The sequence below is a fragment of the Anas acuta genome, chromosome 8 (genome assembly GCF_963932015.1).
Source record: "Anas acuta chromosome 8, bAnaAcu1.1, whole genome shotgun sequence".
NCBI lineage: Eukaryota > Metazoa > Chordata > Aves > Anseriformes > Anatidae > Anas > Anas acuta.
Genome location: NC_088986.1, coordinates 3,432,446 through 3,456,959, shown reverse-complemented (window position 1 = coordinate 3,456,959; position 24,514 = coordinate 3,432,446). Strand labels below are relative to the sequence as shown.

The 24,514-nt window shown below is 51.0% G+C and overlaps 1 protein-coding gene across 16 annotated transcripts in view; it reads left to right on the top strand.

Annotated features, from left to right (window-relative positions):
* NFIA (nuclear factor I A) overlaps nucleotides 1-24,514 on the top strand; it is a 348,730-nt gene that overhangs the window by 95,568 nt on the left and 228,648 nt on the right. For 9 of the 16 annotated variants that reach the window (XM_068690696.1, XM_068690694.1, XM_068690697.1 and 6 more), the window contains exon 2: nucleotides 9,230-9,761. In XM_068690696.1, the coding sequence (XP_068546797.1) occupies nucleotides 9,230-9,761 (532 nt within the window). Of the gene's footprint in view, nucleotides 1-3,037; nucleotides 3,583-9,229; nucleotides 9,762-24,514 lie in introns of those variants that run through there. The other 7 variants (XM_068690709.1, XM_068690707.1, XM_068690698.1 and 4 more) reach the window with 4 other exon arrangements.

Below are 24,514 nucleotides of genomic sequence, written 5' to 3'. Positions count from 1 at the left end.
GCAGAGAGGGGGGGAGCGGAGAGGGGGCTGTGCAAAGCAAAGGGGGTGCAAAAAAAAAGGGGGTGCAAAAAAAAAAGGGTGCAAAAAAAAGGGGGTGCAAAGCAAAGGGGGGTGCAAAGGAAGGGGAAGAAAACGGGGGAGTGCAAAGCAAACTGGGGGGTACAAAGGGTGGGAAAGGAAAAGGGGGTGCAAAGGGGTGCATAAAGGGTGTGCAAAGCAAACGGGGGGTGCAAAGGGGTGCATTAAGAGGGGTGCATTGAGCAAGGCAATGCGTGGTGCAAAGGGGTGTGCAAAGCAATGGGGGTGCATAAAGGGGTGTGCAAAGCAAATAGGGAAGCAAAGGGGTGCATTAAGGGGTGAGCAAAGCAATGGGGGTGTGCAAAGCAAATGGGGGTGCAAAGGTTGCATTAAGGGGTGCAACGCAATGTGGAGTGCAAAAGTGTGCAAAGCAAACGGGTGCAAAGCAAAGAGGGGTGCAAAGGGATGTGCAAAGCAAATGGGGGTGCAATGGGGTGCATAAAGGGGTGCAAAGCAAACGGGGGTGCAAAGGGGCGTGCAAAGCAAACGGGGGTGTGCAAAAGGGGGTGCAAAGCGGTGCAAAGCAAAGCGGGGACGCAAAGCAGAAGTCGATGCAGAGCAAAGGGGGGGGCGCAAAGCCAAGGGGGGGTGCGGAGCAGAGGGGAGCGGAGCAAGGGGCTGCGCAGAGCCCGGGGGGGGCAGCAGGGGCCAGGTGAGTTTGCCCGTGCCCGGCTGCTGGTGCCAGAGCGGGGGCACCTCCAGGGGGGGCGCAGCGCCCCCAGACCCCCCCGGCTGCGCAGCCGGGACCCCCCCGGAGCTGGGAAGGGGCCCGACGGGGGCAGGGGGGGGGTCTCTTGGCTGGCGCCCCCCCTGCTCGGGGCTCCTGTGCGACTGCGGAAATCGGGGGGGGGGCAAGGGGAGGGGAGGGGGCGGGGGCTGCCGAGCCGGGCGCAACTTTGGGAAGTGCGGAGCGCGCAGAGCTCGGCCGCGGGAGCGCGCCTCGGGGAAAGGGGGGGGTGGGGGGGGAGAGGAAAAAAAAAAGGGAAAAAAAAAAAAAAAAACAACACACACACAACCAACCCTAACGGCAGGCGGCAATTGGCTGCGGCTCCTATTCTCTTCCGGGTTTCCAACGGCCGCAAGTTTATTTTAGCCATTAAAAAAAATAAAAAGAAAATCGCCCGAAATATAGAAAAATAAATAAAAAAATAAAGAAAAGTGTCACCAAGCGAAGCCAAACGCCGGAGCCCCGCAAAGTTTCCCACGTGCTCCCGGTGCCCGCCGTGGAGCCGCCGGGACCCCCCCCCGGACCCCCCCCCCGCTCCCCGCAGCCGCTCCGGGCCTTGCGCGGGTTTTGCGCGGGTTTTGCGCGCTTGGTCTGGCAGCGCTCTGCGCAGCGGGGGGCGCGTTTTTTTCTCTTTTTCACGCTTTTTGTGTTTCCCCAAGGGGTCGGGAAGCCGCTGAGGGTCCCGGATCCCCCCTGCACCCCCCCAGGACCCCCCCGGACCCCCCCTTTCGTTGCGCGCCGGCTCCGTGCGCGCCGTCGGGGGCGGCCGCGGGCGCGCAACAAAGGGGCGAGGGCGGGCGCGGGGCGTGACTGACAGCGGGGTCAGCCAATGGGAGCAGCGGGGCGGGGTGACGCAGCCGGGCGCCGTCCAATCAGCTGCGGGGGCGGGCGTTGCGACGTTTGAACTCCCCCGGGGGGAGGGGCGCGCCTTTTTTTTTTTTCAATTTTTCATTTTTTTTAAATCGGGATTTTTTTAATTATTTTTTTTTTTTATAGACCGCCGAAGTTGGCGGCTCCCCGAGGGGCCGGGATCGTTTGCGGGGACGGAGCCGCGGGAAGCTCGGGATTTAGCACCCAAAATTTAAAAAAAAAAAAAAAAAAAAAAAAGTGGATTTTTTTTTTTTCTTAAAAATCGAGTTTTTAGCAAAAAAAAAAAAAAAGATGAGTTAGGGGGAAAAAAAAATCCCCCGCCGAGTGCCGGTGCCGCGGGTGCGGAGCGCTGCGCGCTGCGCCTGGCCGCCACCCCCGCCTAGAGGGCGCCCGGAGCCGTCCCGCGGCCCCCAGGCTCCCGGAGGGCTCCCAAAAAAGTTCCTCCCGCAGCCGCTGCAGCCCGCAACGGGCTCGGGGCAGCCGGGGACACCCCCCCGGACCCCCCCGTGTCCCCCCGTGTCCCCAGCGAGGTGCGGAGGGGAGCGCACGGGGAGCCCCGGGGGGGCGCAAAGTGTCCCCCCCTCCCCTCCCCTCCCCTCCCCGGCTGCCGTCGGGGAGAGCGGGGGGTGCAGGTCCCGAGGGACGGACGGACAGGGGGACAAGGGGACAGGGGGACGGACGGGGCCCCGAGGGGGCGGTCGGTGTCCCCACCGTGTCCCCCCCCCCTCTCCCCGTCGGGCGGCCAAGTCCCGGCCCCCGGCGCTGCCGGTGGCAGCACAAAGCGGGCGCGGGAGCGCTTGGGGTTTGGGGAGGGGGCTTAGCGGGGAGGGTGGGTTATTAGGGGTGGGTTATTGCGAGGGGGTTATTGGAGAGGGTTATGGGATGGGGGGGGGGGGGCGAGGTGAGACAGAATTCCTGCCCGTGGCGGGGGATGTGATTTAGCGAAGTGCACAAGCAGCACCAGCAAAGCGCTCGGCTTGGAGTGACAAGTGGCGGGGGCCCTCCAAACTTGGCAAACCACGGGGGCTCCCCGTGTTCCCCCCTAAAACCCCCCGAAGACCCCCTCCGGACCCCCTTGAGCCCCCTTCCCACCCCCTTTCCACCTTCCCCATCCTTCCCTAAACCCTCCGGCATGCGAGCATCCCTCGGCGGAGAGGTGCCGGCGAGGGTGCCCAAACCGAAAAAACACCAAAAAACCAACACAACCAAAACCCAAAAAAAAAAAAAAACCCAAAAAACCCGAAAACCACAAAGTTTGCGGCGCCCCCGCGGCTCTCCCCGCGGCCGGGCGCGCTGCGGGGCGGCGGGGCGGAGGGAGGCGGCGGCCGCAGCCCCCTCCCCGCCCCTCCCCGCCCCCGCGGGCGGCGCGGAGCGGGCGGGCGGCGCGGCGCAGAGCGGGCGGCGCGGAGGGGAGCGCAGCGGGCGCGGAGCGGGGGCCGCGGCGGCGGCGGCGGCGGAGCGCAGAAAGGGGGGGGGGCGCGCAGCGAGGAGCGCGCAGCGGGCAGGCAGCGCTATGCCCCTCAGCCCCAGCCGGGCGGGCGTGCCGAGCGCCTAGTGCGGGGCTAAGTCGAGGCGGGGTTAAAGTTCGGCTCATGGAGCGGCTCCGCGCCGGCTGCAGTTTGGCAGAGTTGGAAATGTGAAAGCAAGAAGCAGGCTCGGGGCTCCCCCTCCTCTCTCCTCTTCTCTCTCTCTCTCTCTCTCTCTCCTCTCCTCTTTTTTTTTTTTTTTTTTTTTTTTCTCCCCTCTCTCTCTCTCTCTCTCTCTCTCTCTCCCTCTGTCCCCCCCCACCCCCCCTCCGCCCCCCCTCCCCTCCTCTCCCCCTCTGTCTCCCTGTGTCCCCGCACACGCACACCTCCAGCCCGCAGCCCCCCGCAGCAGACATGTATTCTCCGCTCTGTCTCACCCAGGTAAGCGGTGCCGGGGCGCGGTGGGGCCGGCGCTGCTGGGGGGGGGGTCGAGGGGGGGGTCGTGGGGGGGCCGCGTGTGCGCCGGGGCAGGGGCAGGGGGCGGCTCGCCGAAACTTCACTTCGGTGCCTTTCCCTTGCATCTCCCCCCCCACGCACACCCCCCTCTGCTCTCTCTCCCCATACCCCCTTTCCCCGCACGGCCATTTGCGGCGGCACATGGCTAATGGCGCCTACTTATTAACGGCTTAATTAATAAGGGGGGTGTATGGGGGGGGGGCTTTGCGGGACGCCCCCCGCACCGCTGCCGCCGCGGCCCCGCCGTGCTTGGTCATCCGCGATCGATGCCGGCGCCGGAGCGCCCCGGCCGCCGCTGCGCCCCGCGGTGCCCCCGCTGCCCTCCTTCCTTCCCTCCCTTCCCCTTCCTTTCCCTTCCCTCCTTCCCTTCTTTCCCCTTCCCTTCTTCCCCTTTTCCCCCTTTTTTTTTTTCCCCTTCTTCCCTTCCCTGCCCTCCCCACCCGACACGCCGGCTCCCCCGCCCCGAACTCCGCACTTTTGTTTACGAGCCGGCGGCGGGGGCGGCCGGGGAGGGGAGAGGAGGGGGGGTGCGTGGAAAAGGAAAGGGGGGGACGGACACGCGGGGGGCACCCGCGGGACACGCGGGGCACGATCGGCCCCGCACGGCCCCGCGGAGCAGCGCGCAGCAGCCGCGCACGGCCCCGGGGCGGCCGCGCTGCGCGGGGAGCTTGGGGAGTTGCGCGCAATTTTGGGGGGGACACCCCCCGCACGCCCCCCGCACACCTCCCGCAAACTTGTTTCGGGGTGCGGGTGCGTGTCTCTCCCCCCCCCCTCAGCCGCCCGCGGGACTCGGCGCAACTTTTGCGCCCCCCCCCGGGCCCCGTTTGCGGGGAGCTGCGGCCGGGAACGAGGGGACCCGGGGGGGGGTCCCCGAGGTGCCCCCGGGGTTGCGCGGCCGCGGAGCGCCGCCCGCCCCCCCCCTGCCCGCTCCCTGCTGCAGGACGCTAAATTGCACACCTTCAATTAGCAGGATATAATGGTTTAACGAGGAAACGCTTTGTGGCGGACTCAAACCCCAGATTATTTCCTCCTGCAGGAGATTTTTGCCTACATTATTCTCACTAATTTAATTTGAATGCATATTTTTGAATTTTTTTTTTTCGGCTTTTTTTTTTTTTTTTTTTTTTTTTTTAACAGCCCGGTGAGAAAGCCTCTCCGGGCTCTTTCTGGCCAGGAAGAAAAAAAATAAAAAAATAAAAAAATAAATAAAGCGACGAAAGGCAGCGAGAGGGCAGGCGGCTGCCCAAACTTCGGGGGGCCCCCTTCTCCTTGCCCCCCCCCCCATCCCCAGCCTCCCAGTCGGGGCGCCCCGCTCACAGCGCTCAACCCGGAGCCGCCGCTGCTTGCCCGGAGCCTCACGGCCTCGGGGGGGGGAAATGGGGCTGGGGGGCACTTTGCAGGGCACGGAGCTGCTGCTCCGAGCAAGGGCCCGGCCAAACTTCGCTCCTCTCCCTGCCAGCTCCGGCCTCCGACAGCCCCGGGGCTGCAGGGGGGAGCGCAGCGCCCTGCCCGGGGGCACCGGGCATCGCCACCTCTCCCCGGCCCCACCGGGGCTCCTCGCCCTCGGTAGGCCCAGTTGCACACGAAGGGGAGAAAAAATAAAGCCATGGGCCCGTTGGTCGTTGTCTCAGTCCCCCCCCCCCTTCTTTTTTTATTTTTTTCCTACCCCCCCCCCAAAAAAAAAAAAAAAAGCCCAGACAAAAGCCAGCAGCGCTGCCGGTTGTGCAAATCTCGCATTCTTGTTGCACATTTGGAAAAGTAAGGCGAGGATTAGAGGCCTCCTGACAAACTCTTCCCTCGGAAGGATCAGTGAGGTGATTCTGTCATTTTCGGTGGAAAAAGGGGGCAAGTCCCCGCCAATTGCAAGCAATTCGCTATTTTCCCTTTCGGGACTCCTTGGAGCTTTTAGCGATAGGAGTTTTGGAAGGGGGATTTTTTTTGTTGCTGTTAAGTTTGGGTTCAGATTTAAAGGGAAAGCTTTAGAAAGTGGGTTAGAAAAGGAAAACAAACAGAAATCATAGTTAAGAGCGTATTTATCCAAGCACTGTAACTGAAATGGCATGAGCATTTTGTAGCAACTGTCAGGAAAATCTAAACATCGTTCCATTTACATATCTGCTGCAGATCTAGGGACGAGTTGGGGAACATATGCACATCTCCTAATAGATTTACAAGCAAATGGATTGTAAAAATATTAACAAGGGTCGCTGTAGCTGGCTTAATTTCAAAAAGATCAGCTCGAATATATTGTTTCAAAAGACTCCTCTGCAGCGTTACATTATGGCGAGCCTCCTCGGTCGGGTTTGGGGGCTCTTTTGTCGTGCTTTTTTGCACCTTTCTGCAGAGCAGCCGAGACTTGCGGTGCGAGCAGACGCAGAATCGTGCGGCCCAAATTCGAGGTGCTGCTTAGGAACAGGCAGCGCTCTGCAGAGCTGTGTCCTCCAACTTTGGGGAGTAGCGCAGGGAAAACTTTCTCTTTATGCTCGCCTTGCCAGTTTTCCTGTGCCTTTTATTTTTAGGTGACCCATCAGGCGCCGAGCGGGGAAAGCAAACGTCTTTATCAAATACTCTGAAAGTTTCCCTTAGAGCTAACTTGGGGAAAGGCAAAGATCATCTCTTTTTTGCACGAGTTTCTTAAAATCCGTGTGTTTTGCAGCGAGGCTGCAGACAAGTCTGCACATCTGTTAGCACACTTGCATTGACACATTTCCAAAACTTTTTTTTTTTTTTTTTTTTTGCTATAATAACACTGAAATAAATAATTGTATTGTGCAGGAACCGCTCCCCCCCCCTCCCCGCTTCCAGCACAATTTGTTTGATCCGTCCTGAGTGCTTTTATTTCCACTTCGCCTGTGCTAATATCTCGACGCCGAGATTTCGGCGGCGCGCTTTTACGGAGGACCGTGTCTAGGAAGACAGTTTGAAAGTTAGTCTGTTTATGAGTCATTAACCTTTTCTCGCCGTACACCATTTTGAAAAGACACATTGGAGCCTGGCACGGACGTGCTCACCTCGAGCCGAGCAGCGCCGCTTCTCATTTACTTCAGCCATGGGACCGCTTCAGAGCGGACCCTGGCTGCACACTGAAGCATACCTTTTTTTTTTTCTTTTCTTTTTTTTTCTCCCCAGATCTTTTAAAAGTTTTTTTTTTCTCTCTCCTTTTTTCTTTTTTTTTTTTTTTTTCCTTCGGGTGTTGCTTTTACCTCCCCGTTCAGGTTCACGCCGTAGAAATCGGCTTTAGCGCAGGTTAAAGCAGCTCGCTCTTGGATAGCATCCAGCGTCGAGCCAAAAAAGTCCCGAGCACATGAGATCAGTCAGGACAAAGCGCTGCTTAAAGCAGAAAAGTTAAAATATTTCAGGATATACCCAGACGTGTTCAGAAACCATTAATGCTTAAAGCGATCCCCTGCCTCATTGTAGGTCCGTCCAGCGTCTGCTGTGTGTACCTTAGCAGATAAACTTGGCCTCGACAAAAGGCCTTTTTTCCTTCGTGGCTCCCTCCGAGCAGGGCAGGGGAAGGACAGGAGGGAGCAGAAGTGTGGATTTATTATTTTTAATAGCTCGCAGGGACCTGTAGTTTTTATCTTTCTTTCCTGTGAGAGCTCTTTCTCGGGGGGGAGAGCAGCTCCATGTGCTCTGATTGTGCCTTCTCCCACTTTTCGAATCTACCGACTGCAAACTCGCAGCAATCTTTTTTTTTTTTTTTTTCCCCCCTAAACTTTGCTGAAATTTGAAACTAAGATCTTTTCTAGTAGAGGAGGGGAGAAAAAAAAAAAAAAAAAAAAGGAATGTGTCAATCATTGGAGTGATTTATTTTATTTTACCTGCTTAGGTTTTAATAATCATCCATAGTACTTGTGATTGCTGCCGCGCTGCTGCTGTGCTAGGATGAAATAGATTATGCCATTTGGGGCAGTTTCTAACAGTCTGTGTTTAAAATTAAAATAAATGCTGCAAAAGTACCTATAGATTTAGGTATTTACAATTTTAGGGCCTCTCAGAATAAGTGGAGTGAAACCTTTTGGGAAGCCAATAGAAGCCCTTGAATTACGACAGAATTTTGCTGCTGGGTATTTCTACTATCGATTATTCAATTTTTCATAATTTTTTGCAAAGAAAATGTAAGTTAAAATAAGGTACGGAAAGGACATGAGATGTCTGCTTTAGTCATATTTACAACAACCTGAAATGATTTGGGTAGGAAACGTACTCCATGGGATAATTAAAAAAAAAAAAAAAAGTTAGTTAAGCTGAAAAATCCCCAGTGTTGTCTTGCAAGATTAAGCACTGGTTGGCTTTCGCCATGCTGGGAGAAACGTTGTACAAATTACTTTTATTTTCCCCCCCTGGAGGGCCCAATCCTGAGGCGTGGAGGCGCTCGGCCTCTGGGAGCAGGGCCGGCCCTGCACGCGGCGCTGGATCAGGCCCCACAGGCTCTGTACGGCCCCGCGTGCACCGTGCTACGTGTAGATGTTTATTGTTTTGCTTTGTGTTCATTTATTTATTTATTTATTTTACAAAAGAAAAGGGGGAGGGGGGGGTGCCTTTCTTGCATTTTTTTTTTTTTTTTAACGTCAGCATAATTTTAATCGGGATTACTTTCGTGTCGAGGAGAGGGGGTGATCTCTAACACGTCGTTCCACAAAACGAGCAGTGTCTCTGGGTGGCAAAAGTAACTTCCCAAGAACGGCATTTTCTTTTTAAATCTGTGAAAATACGACAGAGCGTGTCTAAAAAAAAAAAATAAAAAAAATAATTCTTGACCTATTTGCACGAGTCGCGCTAAGGTTTTCTGTCACCGCAATTTTCGATTTTTCAAGTCTCCTTTTATTTTAGAGAAAGTTTGTTGTGTTTCGATACGCCTTAATACCACGTTTTTATTTTTTTTTCGCAGAATATAATCCTAACTTTCTTTAAAAAAAATAAAATAAATAAAACTTTGTGTTTTCTAAGATTTTTGCATTAGTGACTGCCGAGCAGGCGGGATAAATGTGCAGACGGGCCGCGGTACTTTCTCATCCCTGTATGGTTTGGGAAACAGAGAGAAAAGCTCCCTTCATTGTATTCCTATACGCAGCTCTATCGGCACGTTACTATACCGCGCGCTGCTATTTCCAAATATATCTTCGGGAAAGTTTTACTATACTTTAGACTTCCCCATACAAACATTGATTGGCATCCAAATGTTTAGAATTTGCCAAATTGGCGGGCATACGCTGGCTACACCGCAAGCAGCGGGGTCAGGGAGAGAGCAAAGGGAGATACGCGCTCCGCGAATGGGCTCAGGTCCCCACGCCGCAGCGTGGCTGTTGGCTTTTAACTCATTCTCCCCTTTTTTTTAAAGAAACCTGAAGTTCATGAGGGGGGCCCGATCCTTGCCCCATCGCCACCCTGTCTCGAGTGGCCGCCCGCTTTTCTGAGGGTCGGGGTGAGGAGTGGGGGAAGCCGTCGGTGGGCCGGGGGGAGACGGCCGAGCGCGGCCGTAATTCTCGCCTTCCCCCCGTCTGGAGGCTTTCATCGGGCTTTGTTGGTGGTTTTGCGTGACATCGACGCTTCTCTGTGACTTTTTCAGGATGAATTTCATCCCTTCATCGAAGCACTTCTGCCTCACGTCCGAGCGTTTGCGTACACGTGGTTCAACCTGCAAGCCCGAAAAAGAAAATACTTCAAAAAACATGAGAAACGCATGTCAAAAGAGGAAGAGAGAGCCGTGAAGGACGAACTGCTAAGTGAAAAACCCGAGGTAAAGCAAAAATGGGCATCCAGACTTCTGGCAAAGCTCCGGAAAGATATCAGGCCTGAATTTCGGGAGGATTTTGTTCTCACAGTCACAGGAAAAAAGCCTCCGTGTTGCGTCCTTTCCAATCCAGACCAGAAGGGCAAGATGAGAAGAATTGACTGCCTTCGCCAGGCAGATAAGGTCTGGAGGTTGGACCTCGTTATGGTGATTTTATTTAAAGGTATTCCGCTCGAAAGTACTGATGGCGAGCGCCTTGTAAAGTCCCCACAGTGCTCTAACCCCGGGCTGTGCGTACAGCCCCACCATATAGGAGTTTCTGTTAAGGAACTCGATTTATATTTGGCATACTTTGTGCACGCAGCAGGTAAGTGCGTTTATATACAACTTCTCCAACTCTCGCGGTCCTCCCGGCCTCGGCGGTTTCGGGTGCCGGGCCCCGGCCACGGCTGCATGAGCGGCGCGAGGCGGGAGGGAGCGCGGCCGCCGGCATCGCCCGGCCCCAAATTCGCCCTTTTTCGCTGGCCTTTCTCGTGCAGCTGCTTAAAAGCAGGCTCTCGTTTTCCTGGGGTTAACGGCAGATGGGCGTTTTGGGGCATCCTTTCTCAAGTGTTATCCGGGCTTCCTATTTTCTGCGGTGGAGGGAACGCAGAGCGATTTATTTTTTAATTTTTTACTGTTTAAATAAACTTTGTATATATCAATCCTGAGAGGGCGAGGGGTTCCCGAGGTCAGGGCTGCCAGGCATCCTCACCCACATGGGAATGCAAACCCCACATAGGGGAAAAAGGGAGAAGAGCCCCCCAGTAGGCAGCCCAGGCAGCTGGGTCTGGAAGGTGCCGCAAACAAATTTGGGGGCGTCATTTTAGGACAACGAGGTCAACAGCATTTAAAAAAAAAACAAAACACACAAAGTGAAACATCAGTTTATACATGAAAGATATATGCAGTTCTTGAAACAAACTCCTCGTTGGGTAACATTGTGTGTGGGGAGGGCTGAAGTGTTTTGATCTGTGATGAAACTGAAAATGCTGGGGCCTCCAGCACCAAGCTCAGCCTGCCCGGGGGTTGCCTCGAGGTGTTAGAGGATGTGCAGTGGGATGGCGGGATAAAATAGTGTGCTATTGTATGTCCTTCGAGTGACTGTATTGCAGAAAAATGTGAGCGTATGGTGTGCTAGGCCCTGGTCTTCTTATATGGGACGCATGTAGGATGCACGTAGGGCTGACCTGCAAGTGGAGGGGTTGGGCAGGCCGAGAGAACAAAGAAGAGGGGCGAGGGTGGGATCATATTTGTACAGGCCACGTATATATAAATATTTATCTATAGGAAAACTTAGAGAATTGCAGCGCTGGGAGTCAGAATTTTCGACACCACGTTTTTTTTTGAAGGGGGGCGTAGAAAGTTTTGAGCATCCCGAAGTTTTCTGCACCGGATCCCCGTGGTGCTGGTTGGAGACGTGCGGCTGCGATGTTCTCGACGCAGCCTGCCCTCGGGAAGGACTTCGAGCATCCTCGTGCCACTTCCCTCCGATAAGCTGCCAGATTTGCTTTGCACTTAGGTGCGACGCGGTTAAATCATAGTGCACGTTTCTGGCAGGAGGGAGCTAGGCAAATATTGTGGAAAGGGATTTATTTGCTCTGCGATTTATTACGTGGCACGCCGGAGCAAGGATTACCGATCGTGGATAACCAAAGGGAGAAGGGGACGGGGGGCACAGCCCCAACCAAGGGGCTGGGGGGGCTCGCTGCCCTGCTCTCCTCCGTGCCCAGAGCCGTGCTGGCAGCCCAGGCACCACCACCTTTCTGTTGGTGAGGTTTATTTAGGGCACGAGGCCGGTAAGTGCTGGTCCGTATTGCATTTCCTAAATGCGGAGCAGCCTGCTGCGAAGGGCAAGGGGTGCCAACAGAAAGCAGAGGTCTGGGGTGAGCCTGCGGGGAAGCTCCCAGGGACACAGGACGGGGAGAAAAGGGAAAATCCAGGCGTGTGAATGCTGCAAGGGACCGGAGGGTTCTCTTCCTGTTGCAGTAGTCAGGCGAGAGACGTTGTAAAAGTTCAATATTGTGATTAGGGATATACCATCTTATCAGCGTGCTGTTGGCAAACACTCGCCTTGATAGCGAACTCTTATTTATTTCTGCGTTCATTGTCAACAGGCAGTGATTGCACTAATTGTTCTCCGGGCTAGCTGTTTGCCGTGGAAAGTTGGTGCGAGGCTTCAGATCTTTCCCCGTGGAGGTTCACGGTTTTGTTCAGGCGGCAAACCCGCTCGTGCAGACCGCGCCGCTTCATATTTTGGCTGTCGTTTGCTGCTTGTTCGCAGCGCATTGTGCTCGCAGCGCACTGGTGCGTGCTGCGGCTTCGCTGCGGCACCGCGCCGCCGAGGGGGACCGAGCGATTTTTTAGGAGGTGGCACAGGGTAGCCGTCGCCTGTGTCGCTTCACGGAGGTGTGCTGGAAGCACCATCCGTAGGCTACCTTTTTCTTTTTTTTCCCTTTTTCCTCGCTTTTTTCCCCCCTCCGATGTATCCCAGCAGTCTTTGTTACACCTGAACATTGGCCAAGTTGCCAGCCATTGGTTCCCGCAGACCCGCAGTAATGGCAGCTTGTGCCGTGTGCGCAACAGGAAAATTACAAAAGAAAAATATTAAGGGTCCTTTGTCTCAAACTCCATCAGAGCTGCCTCCAGAAATGTATGGACCCGTTAGCTCTGAGGAGGGTGTCGCCAGCACAGATATTAGGTAGGCTGGTCAACTTACATATAGCGGATTTGACAAGCATCTGCTATAGTACAGAAGATTTGTAAACACTAAACAATGTTTTTACCTCCTTAAAAGTTTTGAGAAGTTGCCAGTATTGGCAGGAGGCACAGACTCCAAAACGTGCTTGAAGATATGTGCCAAAACCATTGTGACCTTTTCACCCATAGTGCTTGCTTCTCTTTTTCTTCTCCCTTTTTTTTTTTTTCTTTCCCTCTTCTTCTTTTTGTTGGGGGGAGCATTCTCTTCCAAGATGCCTTATTCGAGATGACTTCAGCAGTGAGATCTCCCTTTCCTTCTAAACATGTACGATAATTATTGCTTTGAATCCACGCTTTTTCTTCAGTAGGCACTATCATCTGTAAGAGAACACATGTGCTCAGATTTAAATGGTGCTTCTTACAAAGCTACTGAAATCAATTATTCTCTTTAAGAACTGGCTAGAAAGAAAAAACAGAAATATGCAAATACACAAACTACATGTCATTTTCGTTTAAAAAAAAAAAAAAAAGGAAAAGAGAGGAAAGGAAAGGAAAAGAAGATCGGTGTTTTGTGAATTAGAGGTTGACCAAAAAATGTATTGAAATTTAGAGTATTGCTCTCAGTTTGCAGTTTCTAATCTGCTTAACTAAAAGCAGGCGGCATTTTCATACCCTAAACTTGGGTTTGCTTTTTAGTTTTCACTTATTCTACGCTTGTATCAAATGACAAGTTGGAAACCATTGTGGCAAACCGTTTTCTTTGTGGGAGTCAAACAGTAAAGCTAATTTATGGCCAGTCCTTTACCAGATGATCTGTATCAGAATCTACAATATACTAGGCACGTGGCAAGGTCACAATTTAAGTTGTTAAGGTCACAACCTTAGCCACCAGGCATTTGACCTTTTAGATAAAGTTAACCTTTGTTCATTAGTAGGCACTCAACCGAGAACTTTCTGGAGTTTTTTACTGCTTTGGAGTTCCTTCTGCTAATGTGATCAGATTGGAGGAAGGATTCGCAATGGAAGTAGTTAAATTTTGTGAAAGGTCACAGTTTTTAGAGACTCCTTCAGTGGGCAGAGCCGGATGGCAGGCGACAGGAATTGACACTGCAATGCCCGATTTTTTTATTTATTTATTTTTATTTTTTTTGATAGACCTCGTTACGTGCTTTGGGCGAGAGTTGAGCTAGCCACATATTTGTGGCGGAGAAAATCTCTTAATCTTTTGGACAGGCGTTTTAAAACCTGGAATTTTAGTAAAACCGGGGAATGGCTTTTTATTTGAGTTATTTTTTCTGACTCTCTTAATACTTAGAATAGGAGTCAGAGAAGGAGCAAGAAGTCAGCTTTATTCCTGCGACTGTGAAAATTTACTTAGGGTCTAAATATGCTCTATGGCCAATTGCCTGGGTAACAGTATATAACGCATGACCTTGAACTTTAGGCAGGCCCACTTGATGTTCCGAGTGGCAGATTTAAAATATTTCTGCTTGGGCCATCACAAAGATGCCCCGGTCGAAATAACGTGAAGATTGGTTCATAAAGCAAACGACTGCAGATAGTCAAAATACCCATGGAGGTATCACTTAGCTCCGCGTCCGAAAGGTACATCACACTTTGCACCGTAATCTTTTAGTACAATTGTTATTGATTGTTGCTGCATTAATCCCGCTAATAGCCGCAGCCGGTCCGGCGCGTTGCAGCGGTGTGAGAGGTGTTCTGACAATACCGTACATCACGGAAAGAGCTGTCGCAGCGTCTCCAGCTCCTGCGATCTGCTTTGCAAAAGTCTGGTGTTCGGCTGTGGAAACTATTGCCGGCTCATATAGAACGCACACCATATTGTTTACTTAATTACGCCGTAGCGGAGGCTCGTTTTTAATTATTTAGATAACTTCCTCGCTTTGCTGTGATAGCACATTTATTATTTAATTTAAAATCAAAAGGGCCGCGCTACTGTTAGTTTTTGATGCATTTTACTTTTGTTTTGGCTACGTTATTGTCATTCCTTCATACAGTAATCCAGATAGCCGTGATATGCAGATTGGCCAGATGGTCATGTTAACAGATTGAGAACCCACTTCCCACTGCTAAAGAGCAGGTGTAAGATCAGTGCTTTTTTTTTTTTTTTTCCCCTTTCCTCCCAAGTTTCAACCAAAATGCTCTTTAGACAGCTCATAATGGTAGTTAAAAAGGGGCACATTTCAAATGGTGTTTGTTCTGTGAAGATAATATGTAATATATATGTCGTTTTTACACGTATCTGAAGACTTTTAAAGCATCCGTGACATTTCCTTCTTATATAAGGCTTTTGAAAGCATAATTCCAATACATGGCTGTTCCAGCATACATCAGAAACGGTCTTTAAAGTTTTGTTTGTGATGTTAATGGTCCCTGTGCATTTCTACGGAACACACGGATTGCATTTACTTTTTCCGAAAAATGTTCAGCCAGCTCTGCAGCAAGTACTTCATACGTGTTCTGTGTGCTGGGCTCCCTGTGCATGTCTGGGGGAACCTGAACAATCCGGTGTTTAGGTGAGATTTGGAGGCTCATAGGATGTTGGTTTTTTTTTTTTTTTTTTTTTTTCATTCATTTTGGCCATTGTGAGGTGTGTGTAAATTTAAGGAAAAAAAGTGAAATTAGGTTGTCTCATGGTGTTTCTGTCCTTGAGGAAAAGGCAGATTTTGCATTACTGCAAAAGGCTGGTAAAAGGTTGCCGTACAATGCCAGTGCTGGAAGCCTGCATCTGTATCCCACTTGGAAGTGGATGTGGGAGATGCAAGCTGCAGCTCCTCGGCACCCCCAGTTCCCTGTACCCACCCATCGCCGGCGCGCATCCAGCTGCACGGCAATTACACGCCCTGCATGGCACAAAAAGATATCTCCATCTATCGACACGTTCTGTTTCGGGGAGTGGGGCTGACGGCTTTCTGCAGGGCAGGAGATGACAGAAGCAGGATTTAGGTCGGGACAACTGCGCTCCCCGTGCCGTTGTAACCGAGCCGGTGAGTATCCGTGATAATGCGGACACTAACTGGTGCGGCACTCCGGACGGTCTGCTCCATCACGAACCCCTGGCAGGAGTTCAGTCATGTGGTTTAGCTTTCCCCTTTCTCCAACAACAACAACAGCAACAACAAATAAACACTGGATGAAGACATGTGCAATCTGCCCAGGATGTTTTCCAGGTGATGGGTTAGGCTGGGAACAGCCTGCTGTTTCCGTGCCTTCCTGCCCAGGCGGGGCCGGAGGTGCAGGGCTGGGAGAAGCCCTTGGATGGAAGTCGGCACATACGGAGCAGTGAGGTTTGTGTGTTGGTGAGAGAGTTACCCAATGCTGCTGGCTTGTCTACAAGCGACTGCACTTTTATATTTCCCTTCTTTTCCACCCAATGATGAATAGCATTAATTTAGATCTATTTAAGGCGAGTGTGGGAGAAACCACAATCTTTGTTGTGGTCACTGCTGTACACAGCGGGGCTGAATGTTTCTCTTGGTTGAGGCCTCAAAGCTGAATCTGGAGAACCCAAAACATCATGTCAGCTTTTCAAACCCTTCAAAGAGACACTGGAATCCTAATTGTTCATAAAACCCACTATTTATTATTATGATTATGTATTTTCAATGTTTCTCTCCATTCGGATGTAAAGGAAAGGGCATCCCTCGCGTTGCCTGCCTGGAGCTGCTCTGCAGCTCCTCCTCCCCTCAGCACTTCCACTCCACGTAGCGGCCCAGGCAGCCACAACCAGCAGACAAAACCCAGCTCTCCCAACCCTCAGCCCTCCTCCGAGGAGCTGTGCTCGGCCGTGCACACCCCACACCACGGCCCCTCAGGGGTGTCAGCCGTGGGGGCTCGGGGACCGTCCTTTGTAGGGCTGCTGCTGGGGTGTCCTTGCCCAGGGCTGTGGGTCCGGCACTGCCCCCGCCGCCGCTCAGCCCGGCGTGGGCAGGAGCTTGAGCCGCAGATTAAATTACAGGCTGTAAATTCAGGGCAAATTATTTTAGCCTCCTAACAGCAACCGACCCTGCGTGTTTCCTTATGATGGCGAGGACGCTGGGTAGGGGAGAGTTGGTGGTGGGGCTGAATCGCTTTGGCTTCTCTGTCCATGTGGTGTTCATGCATTTTATCTGTGGTTATTGTTAATTACTGGTAACCACCAAAAAGATGGCTTGATAACACACGATGTACGGGGGAACTTTGTCCGAGCCACTTATTGGGTGGGAGCATTTAGCGTGCCAGTCCGGTGAGTCCCCTCACCACACTGTAGTCCAGCTGGAAGATATAACAATGTATTTATATGTTTTTGGGGAGCCTTTCTAGCCCTGTGGCTCCACGTGTGTGTCAGGGGATGGGTGGGTGAGCTCAGCCCTGCACAGAGGCCTGGCAGTCGGGCACACGGCAGGAGGACATGGCTGCCGCGGGGCAGGTCCGTGCCCGCGAGGCGCATGGGGGCCTCCATTTTGTGTGCCAGGCTCGGGTGTGCGAGTGCAAAATGGAGAACGGAGCAGGCTTGCTTTGTGTGCGTCGAGCCGGGCTTTGCCCACTGGATGGGGAAGGTGGGCTGGGGCTGGCCTGCTCACCGAGGCTCTTGGAGCTCAGGGAAACCTTAGATTTTTGAGAAAAGATTGCGAATCTTAGGCTCTTTTTACAGCTGGGTCTGTCCTGCACGCTCGCGCCTATGGAAAAGGAGCTGGCAGGCTGCTCGCTTGCATTTTCTCATTCGGGAAAAGTGCCCGTAGCCAAGCGTGCAGACTTGTGTTGCCTGTGGTCCCTGCGCCCCCTCAGGGCACATAGGTCCTTTGGCAAGGCCTGGGAGGGGTGTCCTGAGGGTGTACCTCCATGGGTTCCTCCTGGGGCAGCCGCTGTCTTCTCCAGGCCCTTCATGTCCACCTGGCGAGGTGGCCCTCGGGCCGGTGCAGAGGGCCCCGGGCAGGCATTTCTTCTTCCCCGTGGGCCTTTGGTGCACATCCGTGCCATCGGATTAGCAAGATAAAATCAAGACGGATTTAATGACATGCTATTCTGAAAGTTTCCTGGACTTCATTGTTCATAACTTGGACCCAGATCGGGTTATTTACACATGAGGATTAAAAAGCTGCAAACAACTGTGTGATTTTTGGGGCTGAAAGCAATTAGCATATGTGGGCAGGAGGATATACTGCATGTCTGCGTTCCTTTAAAATATAAATCACAGTTATTTAATTATGTTTTGAGAGGGCAGATTTAAGGATATACTGCAAAATGCATTACCTATTATACCAACATGATAATCTTATTAACCTTGCTTTCTACTTTTTAATTTTATTGTGCACCCTGTATAACTCTTACGATATCAGAAATAATTACTTGGAGAATACATGATGTCAGAGGTCCGATATGACATTTATCTTCACAAGTGAGGAGACGGCTATCTCGTGCATTGCATAACAGCATGGCAGGCATCAGATGGGGCCAACACCACAGAAAGGAAGCAAGATAAATAGCGTCAGATGTTATTTCATGTATGTGCGTGCTTTTGCAGATTTGTGTTATAGCTGAAGGCCAGCTTGACCAAACTTACTGAAATTTAGCATCCGTGGGCCTCCCCCAGAGATTATAAAGGTTGAACACTGTACTTGCATGTACAACACAACACTCTTAGGTGAGCCGATATTTCGGGGTAGCTCTGTATATTCAGCCCCAATCCACCCAGCTCGATCTGCTGCTAAAACCGTGCTGCCCATCCCATTCCTCCTAAGGGCAGTGCCCATCTCTTTTTCTGTCCTTCTCTCCTAATGTATGATATATGTTGATATTTCCCCCTTATTTTGTGAGGGAATGGGTGAGGGTGATGGGTGAGGGGAAACAAATGCCATAATAATATCCCTTTTCAGAAGAATATAGTTTAATTTTGTGTGTGCGTGCAGCAGCTGCCATTGGCAAGCTGTCGTCTTTGTTGCCATGGGCTTTTTTTTGCATGCGTGCCAGAACATGATTGGATGTTTCAGCATGTTCATGTTTTGGGGTGAGATATATCTGTAGTGAATCACAGAATTATCATTGGATTGGTGGGTTTCCAAGGCAGGATTATTCAGCCAGGTGAGCCGATGGCGTTGGAGAGAGCTGCGCGAGCCTGGTACCTGGTGGCTGCTTGGTCAGGTCAACGGTATAAAACTTACTGGCGCTCCAGATTTTTTGATGGTGTGAAAAGGTCATTCAAAAGTACCGCTGTGTGAGCGCTTTGAGCACAAGAGGACGTGTCATGGAGGTGTCCTCAAGCAGGACGCCCAGCAGGCACACCAGGAAGGCCACCAGCATTATCTGGGGTGGTTTTGCCCTGCCCTTCTCACCTCACTCTGGCCGATGCCGTGGGGCTCTGCATGCCGGGCCAGTGGCACCAGGGACTTTGTGGTCTCTGAGACCCCAGCCAGCAATGCACAGCTCTGCGGCAGGCTCCGGGGCAGGGCTTGGTGTGCTTTTGCAGAAGGATCGCACCTTTCCACGGGACGTAAAACCAATGCCGCATTGCCTGCAAGAGCTGCGGGTTGCAGCAAATCCTCCTGACCCTGCCACCGCGGCACTGTGCCGTGACCACAGAGACGTAGTTATTTTTCCTGCTCTTTGGTTCCATCCATTTGTCATATTTATAACGTGCTCATAGCATTAGTATCTACAACAAAGACTGAAACCCGCTTTGCACTGTCCTCTGTGATGCACATATCCCTCCTAGCCCCAGCCATCGTCACCCCACACTGAGGTACATAGGAGTGCAGTGGTGCTCATCAGCCTGGGCTGCCTGCAGGCACCATCCCTCGGTGCAAAATGCGATTGCAAGCTCAGGAAATATTGCACAGGGAGGCATCTCCACACAGCCCTCCGGGCTTGGGCCAGTCCTGAACGGGGACTGTGGGCCAAGGGGAAGTTTGCAGGGTGAGTGCAGGCGGCTTGCACAGCCCGCTGAAGATCTCAGGGCGAAGAACTGAATGCAAAGTGGGGTGTTGAGACAGCTTTATTCATGGTGTGTTTTTCTGCGTCTACAGATTTAGTCTTGTGTGTGAGGTACAGATAATGAGCTGCATGAGCTTTGTAATAAACAGCGCGTCTGGTTAAATTACCGTCGGAATATTTTTGTCTTTAAAGCCAGTACATGTGTTACAAAATACCTTGTAACGCACTGAATGAACACGGATGAACCCCTGTGAAGGTATCAAAAGACAAGTTAGATAGTTACTACGTTTATTGTCAAGATGAACACTTACTGGAGATTTTAATACAGAAATACATTGTCAATCAGATTTCATCCTAAGGATATTCACTGGAATTCTTGTCTGATCGTTTTACCCAGTACGGCTTTAATTTGATATGGAAGGAAACAGCCAAATCCCTCCATGATGCTAGAAACTTAGGGTAAAATTTAAATTTAATTCTTTTTTTTTTTTTTTTTTTTTAGGCAGTGTAGTTTCAAGTAAATTAGAAGAATGAATTCTTTGTATCAGGATGCTTTTCTAAAGCACAGCTAGTGTAGTGATCCCTTGTAGGGAGAGATAGCCACTGCAATGCTTGTATTGTGTGATGACAAGGGCTTTTCCTGACGTGATGAGGACTTCATTTAAAATAGCCAACAAACCAATCTACATTTGCTTCTGTGTTAAAAAGTTAAAAGCAGTTGTTGCAGAGCTAGAAACTAAATCCTGCAGCGTTTTATTTTAAAACTCCACAAACAGCTTGCCTGGCTGTGGGGGGATCAACCCTGAGAGCAGCCAAACCCTCGCGAGTACAGCTTGGGTATTGCTGGAACAGTTGGAAAAAATTCAGGGCAGTCGGGTAAGAAGCGGGATTTTTGTGGTCAAGATGTGTGCTTGTTTTTTTTTTTCTTTCTTTCTTTTTTTTTTTTTTTTTTTCTCCTATAGAGGACTTCGGCTTCAACAGCTCTGATTTGGGTTCTCCCTAGGCAGATGCAGTTATAAACACCCAGCCGGGGAGCTCAGTGTTGTTTGGGGATGGACACCCACACCTCAAAAGTGCATCCTCGAGGCGTCTGCTCTTTCCAGTATTACTACATGAGCGTGGTGTATAGGTGAAGCAATCCACTCAAAGCCTGCTTTAAACAGGGACACGGTTTCATTTTCTGGTCAAAGGCTAGAGCTCAAAATCACGATGGAGATTTGAGAGTGAACCGGTTGTTTTCTGCATGCACGGCCTTTAGTAATAAACCCGTCTATAAAAAAAGTAAAGTTTTGTGTCCCAGCTGCATGCAGGCCAGGACACGAAGCCCCAGGAGGGGGACAGCACGAGCAGAGGTCCCCGTCCCGGCGCTAGGCTTGGTTCTCTGTCCTCGTGCCAGCGAGGAGTTCCCAGACGAGCTTCATGCGGGCTCGTCGCCCTTGCTGGGACCTCTCTGCATGCAGGGCTGGGACCTGAGGACAATTTGGCTGGGTGCAGGGAAGCTGCCGGAGCCGGCGGTGCAGAGTCAGGAGTCACGGGGCGTCGGGAAAGGGTGGAAGGAGTGGGAGTCCGAAAGGAAAGCGGGACGTTTGCGCGCGCCGCTCTGCAATCCGGGGCGGCGGTACCTCCGGGTTGGAAAGTCTGCTTCGAGCGCCTCAGGAAACTTTCTGTGGTCACACAAGCAATACTTAACGTTAAGAATATTTCCTCGGTAAAAGGGGTGAAGGATTTCCCAGGCCGCCTCGGCTGTGTTTCCACACAAGCTTTGTTTGCCGTAGCAACTTTTCAAGGGAACTTTTCAGCTCCGCGCTGGACGCACGGGGGCCGCCTGCGCGGCTCTCGGATGGGTCGATGGGCACGAAGGCATTTAACATTTTAATTGCCTTCCTATGCTGATTGCCGTGATGACCTGTTTGTTTGGATTATATCTCTTTTTCGTCTTTTTTTTTTTTTAAAAAAAAAAAAAGGAAAACAAAGGAAGTACAGTGCTGCGCACAGAACAGTTATTAAAAACAGTTGGGAAGCATATAAAAGGTACTGTTTGTGTGAGAAACGGGACAGCTGTGATGGTCTATTGGGAAAGTGTGTACAGATGGTGGTAGGGAGGGGAATGATGACTACATGGCTGATAAATGAAATACAAAAAGCATTAAATTGGTGATCTTTTTAAAGAGTACATTTTTGGTTAGCATTTTTGGTGCATCATTAGGGCTCTTTGTCTGCCTCTTATTTAGCCAGGAAGTGCGACGATCTTCACACATTTGTGGCTCTGATTTTGTTTACAAATAAGGAGTCTGTTTAATAAATTACATACCACGGAATTATTAAAGAAGATAATTAAGCGCAGGGTTTTCACTACGTTGGGCATGGTGCGGGATCGTCCCAAAGACCTCACAATACCACAAATGCGGTTGGGCGTGAATTAGTTACAGTCACACGTGGGATTTCCTGGAGCCTACACAGATTTCTTTGTTTTGCAAGAAGTGGGACCAGCGGCGCGAGCCGGGCTCAGGGAGTGAGGCTTCGGCGTTTCAAACCTTCCACCAAAGGCAAGGCTTTGCACGTTTTGCCTTGATTTTACAATGTTGGACAGTCCTGAAGGTGGTGGCACACGCAGTGACTGGTGCCTGGCCACAACGCCAGGTTTTTTTAAACTGATCAGTGAAATAATCTCTGCCGGTGTTACATCCCTTTTCCTGCTGAAATAATTGCAGGTTTTCCCTTACACTTTCTCTCTCACCGTCCGGTACCGAGCTTCTCTGCTCATCACTCCTGGGTGCCATCAATGAGGAAAGCATTTTCCTTAATAACAAACAGCCTGCAGTAACGCCGTGCTTTCCCACAAACAAGCCCCGTGTCTGGCCACCCCGCCAGCCCCAGCGATGTGATTGTCCCTGCCATTCCCCACGTGCTCAGGGTGCTGCAGACCCAAGCATCCAGTCCAGGGCTGATGGAGAGGGGCTGCCACAGCTCGGGGTGGACAGGGATGCAGGAGCTGTGCATGGTGTGCGGGACTGAAACACCTCCCCAGAGCCCTGCTGGTGAAACACCTTCCAATTTCACTTTATTTTACCTTTTTTCACCTGCACAGCCCTACCCTGGCGAATTCAAATTGACAGCGGGAGGCCGGGGCCGGTGGCCATGGGCAGAGCACCGGCAACCACAGCACTGGTGGGGGCACCCGGTGCTACCAAAAGGGGATTCAGGAAACCCTCATAAGAGGATCGTGCCCAAAGGGAAATTTTCCAAAGCCCTGTTGGCTGCAGGTTCATCTGCGCTCTCAATTTTGTCGATTTAAAAACCATCCAAAAGTTTAAGGCTGCTACTTTGGGGATTGTTTGCTCTCCTGACGTGCTATCACAAACACGTCTTGTTACCAGGCTTGATGAATGACACGTTTCAGCGTGGCTTTTTTGTTTTTTTTGGGCCAAGTAAATTTTCTTTTGCATTTTCTTGAAATGTGGAAAAAAAGCAAGACTTAAAAAGGTTTAATGTGAAGAAAATGTATGACAACTTGATAGATTGCTTGGGACTTCAGTGCAGTAATCGTGCAAAGTAGGTTGTAATTTTTTTACAGATGCAATGTATTAAAAAGAACAATAGACAAAGAGACGTATAGCATGGGGCTGAAGAGACCGTCTTGGCCAACCTCTGCAAATTTGTTCCGTATTTCAATTATTTAATAGCACAAAAACATTTTTATTGCAGCACATTTTTATTGTGACACTGTACATTTTCTCAGCTGATCAGATCTCGAGTCATTTGCGTTTCTTTTCTACGCCTTGCCCCTAACTTTACTTCACCTCTCTAAAACAGACCAGACCATTTCACTTGCAGTTCACGGTGAAGGGCCAACTTAGCGATACCTGGGCACGCACGAAATGCCTTGAGTTGATTCCTTCTAATAAATATTTTGTTTTTCACCAGTATGAACTCATCCTCTCCTTTAGCTTCACTAAGTGCAGAAGTCCAGAAGGCCTCCTGAGGGTTGCGCTGGTGGGCACCACGGAGACAGGAGCAACCAGTCGCTGCTGTAGGTGCCACTGCCGTACTTCTTGATGGTCCTGGCCCAGCTTCAGACCCGGCCTTGCTGCCAACAAAACAAGCTCCTCAGCTGGAGATGAGGACTTTCATTTTTCCCACTGCAGGGGACTTGGTCCTGCCCAGCAGAGGACCCCCAGCATCCTTTTGAGCCACCCTGTCCCCTCCGGTGGCCCCGGTGGTGCTGCGCCCGCGAGCAGCCGACAGGAAGGGAACAATTAAAAGTGGAAAGCTATTAAGCAGTCAGGTTTTTATTATGCTTTAGTGTTTTGTTTAAGTCTGTTCTTAATTGGTTGATTAATGTAAGCGAAGTCCTTCTCTCCCCCACCATCTCTACAGATGGCAAATGGTAGGTCCCAACTGTCATTGTGCGCAAGAAAGGTTATGGTTCAAAGTCAGAGATACAGAGATACCACCATAATCAATCATAGGAACTTGTCTGGCTGTGCCCGGCCAGGCAAAAGTTAGGCCCGGTAGCAACATTCCCTCCAAACCCATGCAGGGGAATTTCTGTTCTTCGCTCCGTATTTAGGGGACACGCGTTCCTGCAAGCTTCCCGCGGCCACGTCCATTGCATCAGTCCGAGCGGAGCTGCGTGGCTACAGCGAGGGTCAGCACGGCGGTGGCTTCCCTTCTCCTGGGCATCTGCCTCGCTGGTGAGCTCTGGTCGGCATCGGGAGCCCGTGCCCAGCAGGAGCAGGAGCCCCGCTCACCGCAGCCTCGGGAGCTCCACGCTCACGGGCTCTGAATCGCGCCCAGAAGGAATCAAAGCGTACCGCCTGCTTTAAAGAAATGCCTTCAAATGCATATCTTTGAAACTTTTCCTTTTTTTAAACCTAAGAGGATGATTTATGAAGGCTAACTTCCTTCTCAGGATGAAGCTTAGAATTATGTTTCTGGTATTGATCCATAAAGAGGATTTGCATTTTATTCATACTATAAAAGTGCTTTTAATGGAGACATCGCGGTAATTGAATTTATACTGTGTGTAACTATCGAAGTATCTTTTTAATTATTTTATGTTATGTAATACAATAACTAAACCTAAAGCCTGTGAAAGGGGATGTCTGTACTCTGTCCTTAAGAGTAACATATATAGCTTTTAATATTCTAACAGTGGAATGCAGTTAAGGACATTCTTTATTTGAGAAAAAAAAAAAAAGGAGAGGGGGGAGAGAGAGAGAGGAAAAAGATTTCATTACATTCAGCACAGTATGAGACTAAGTCAAAGTAGTTTTGCTAATTAAATTCAATTGCTATCCATTAGACCAATGGAATGAGATGAATCTACCATATAGCTGACACAGCACAGGTATGCAATTTGGCTAAATGGCCATTTCTGAACTGCAGCACGCGTTTCTCTCTCTACTTGCTCATTTTTCGAGACTCACAATTTCTGCACAGAAAGAAGTT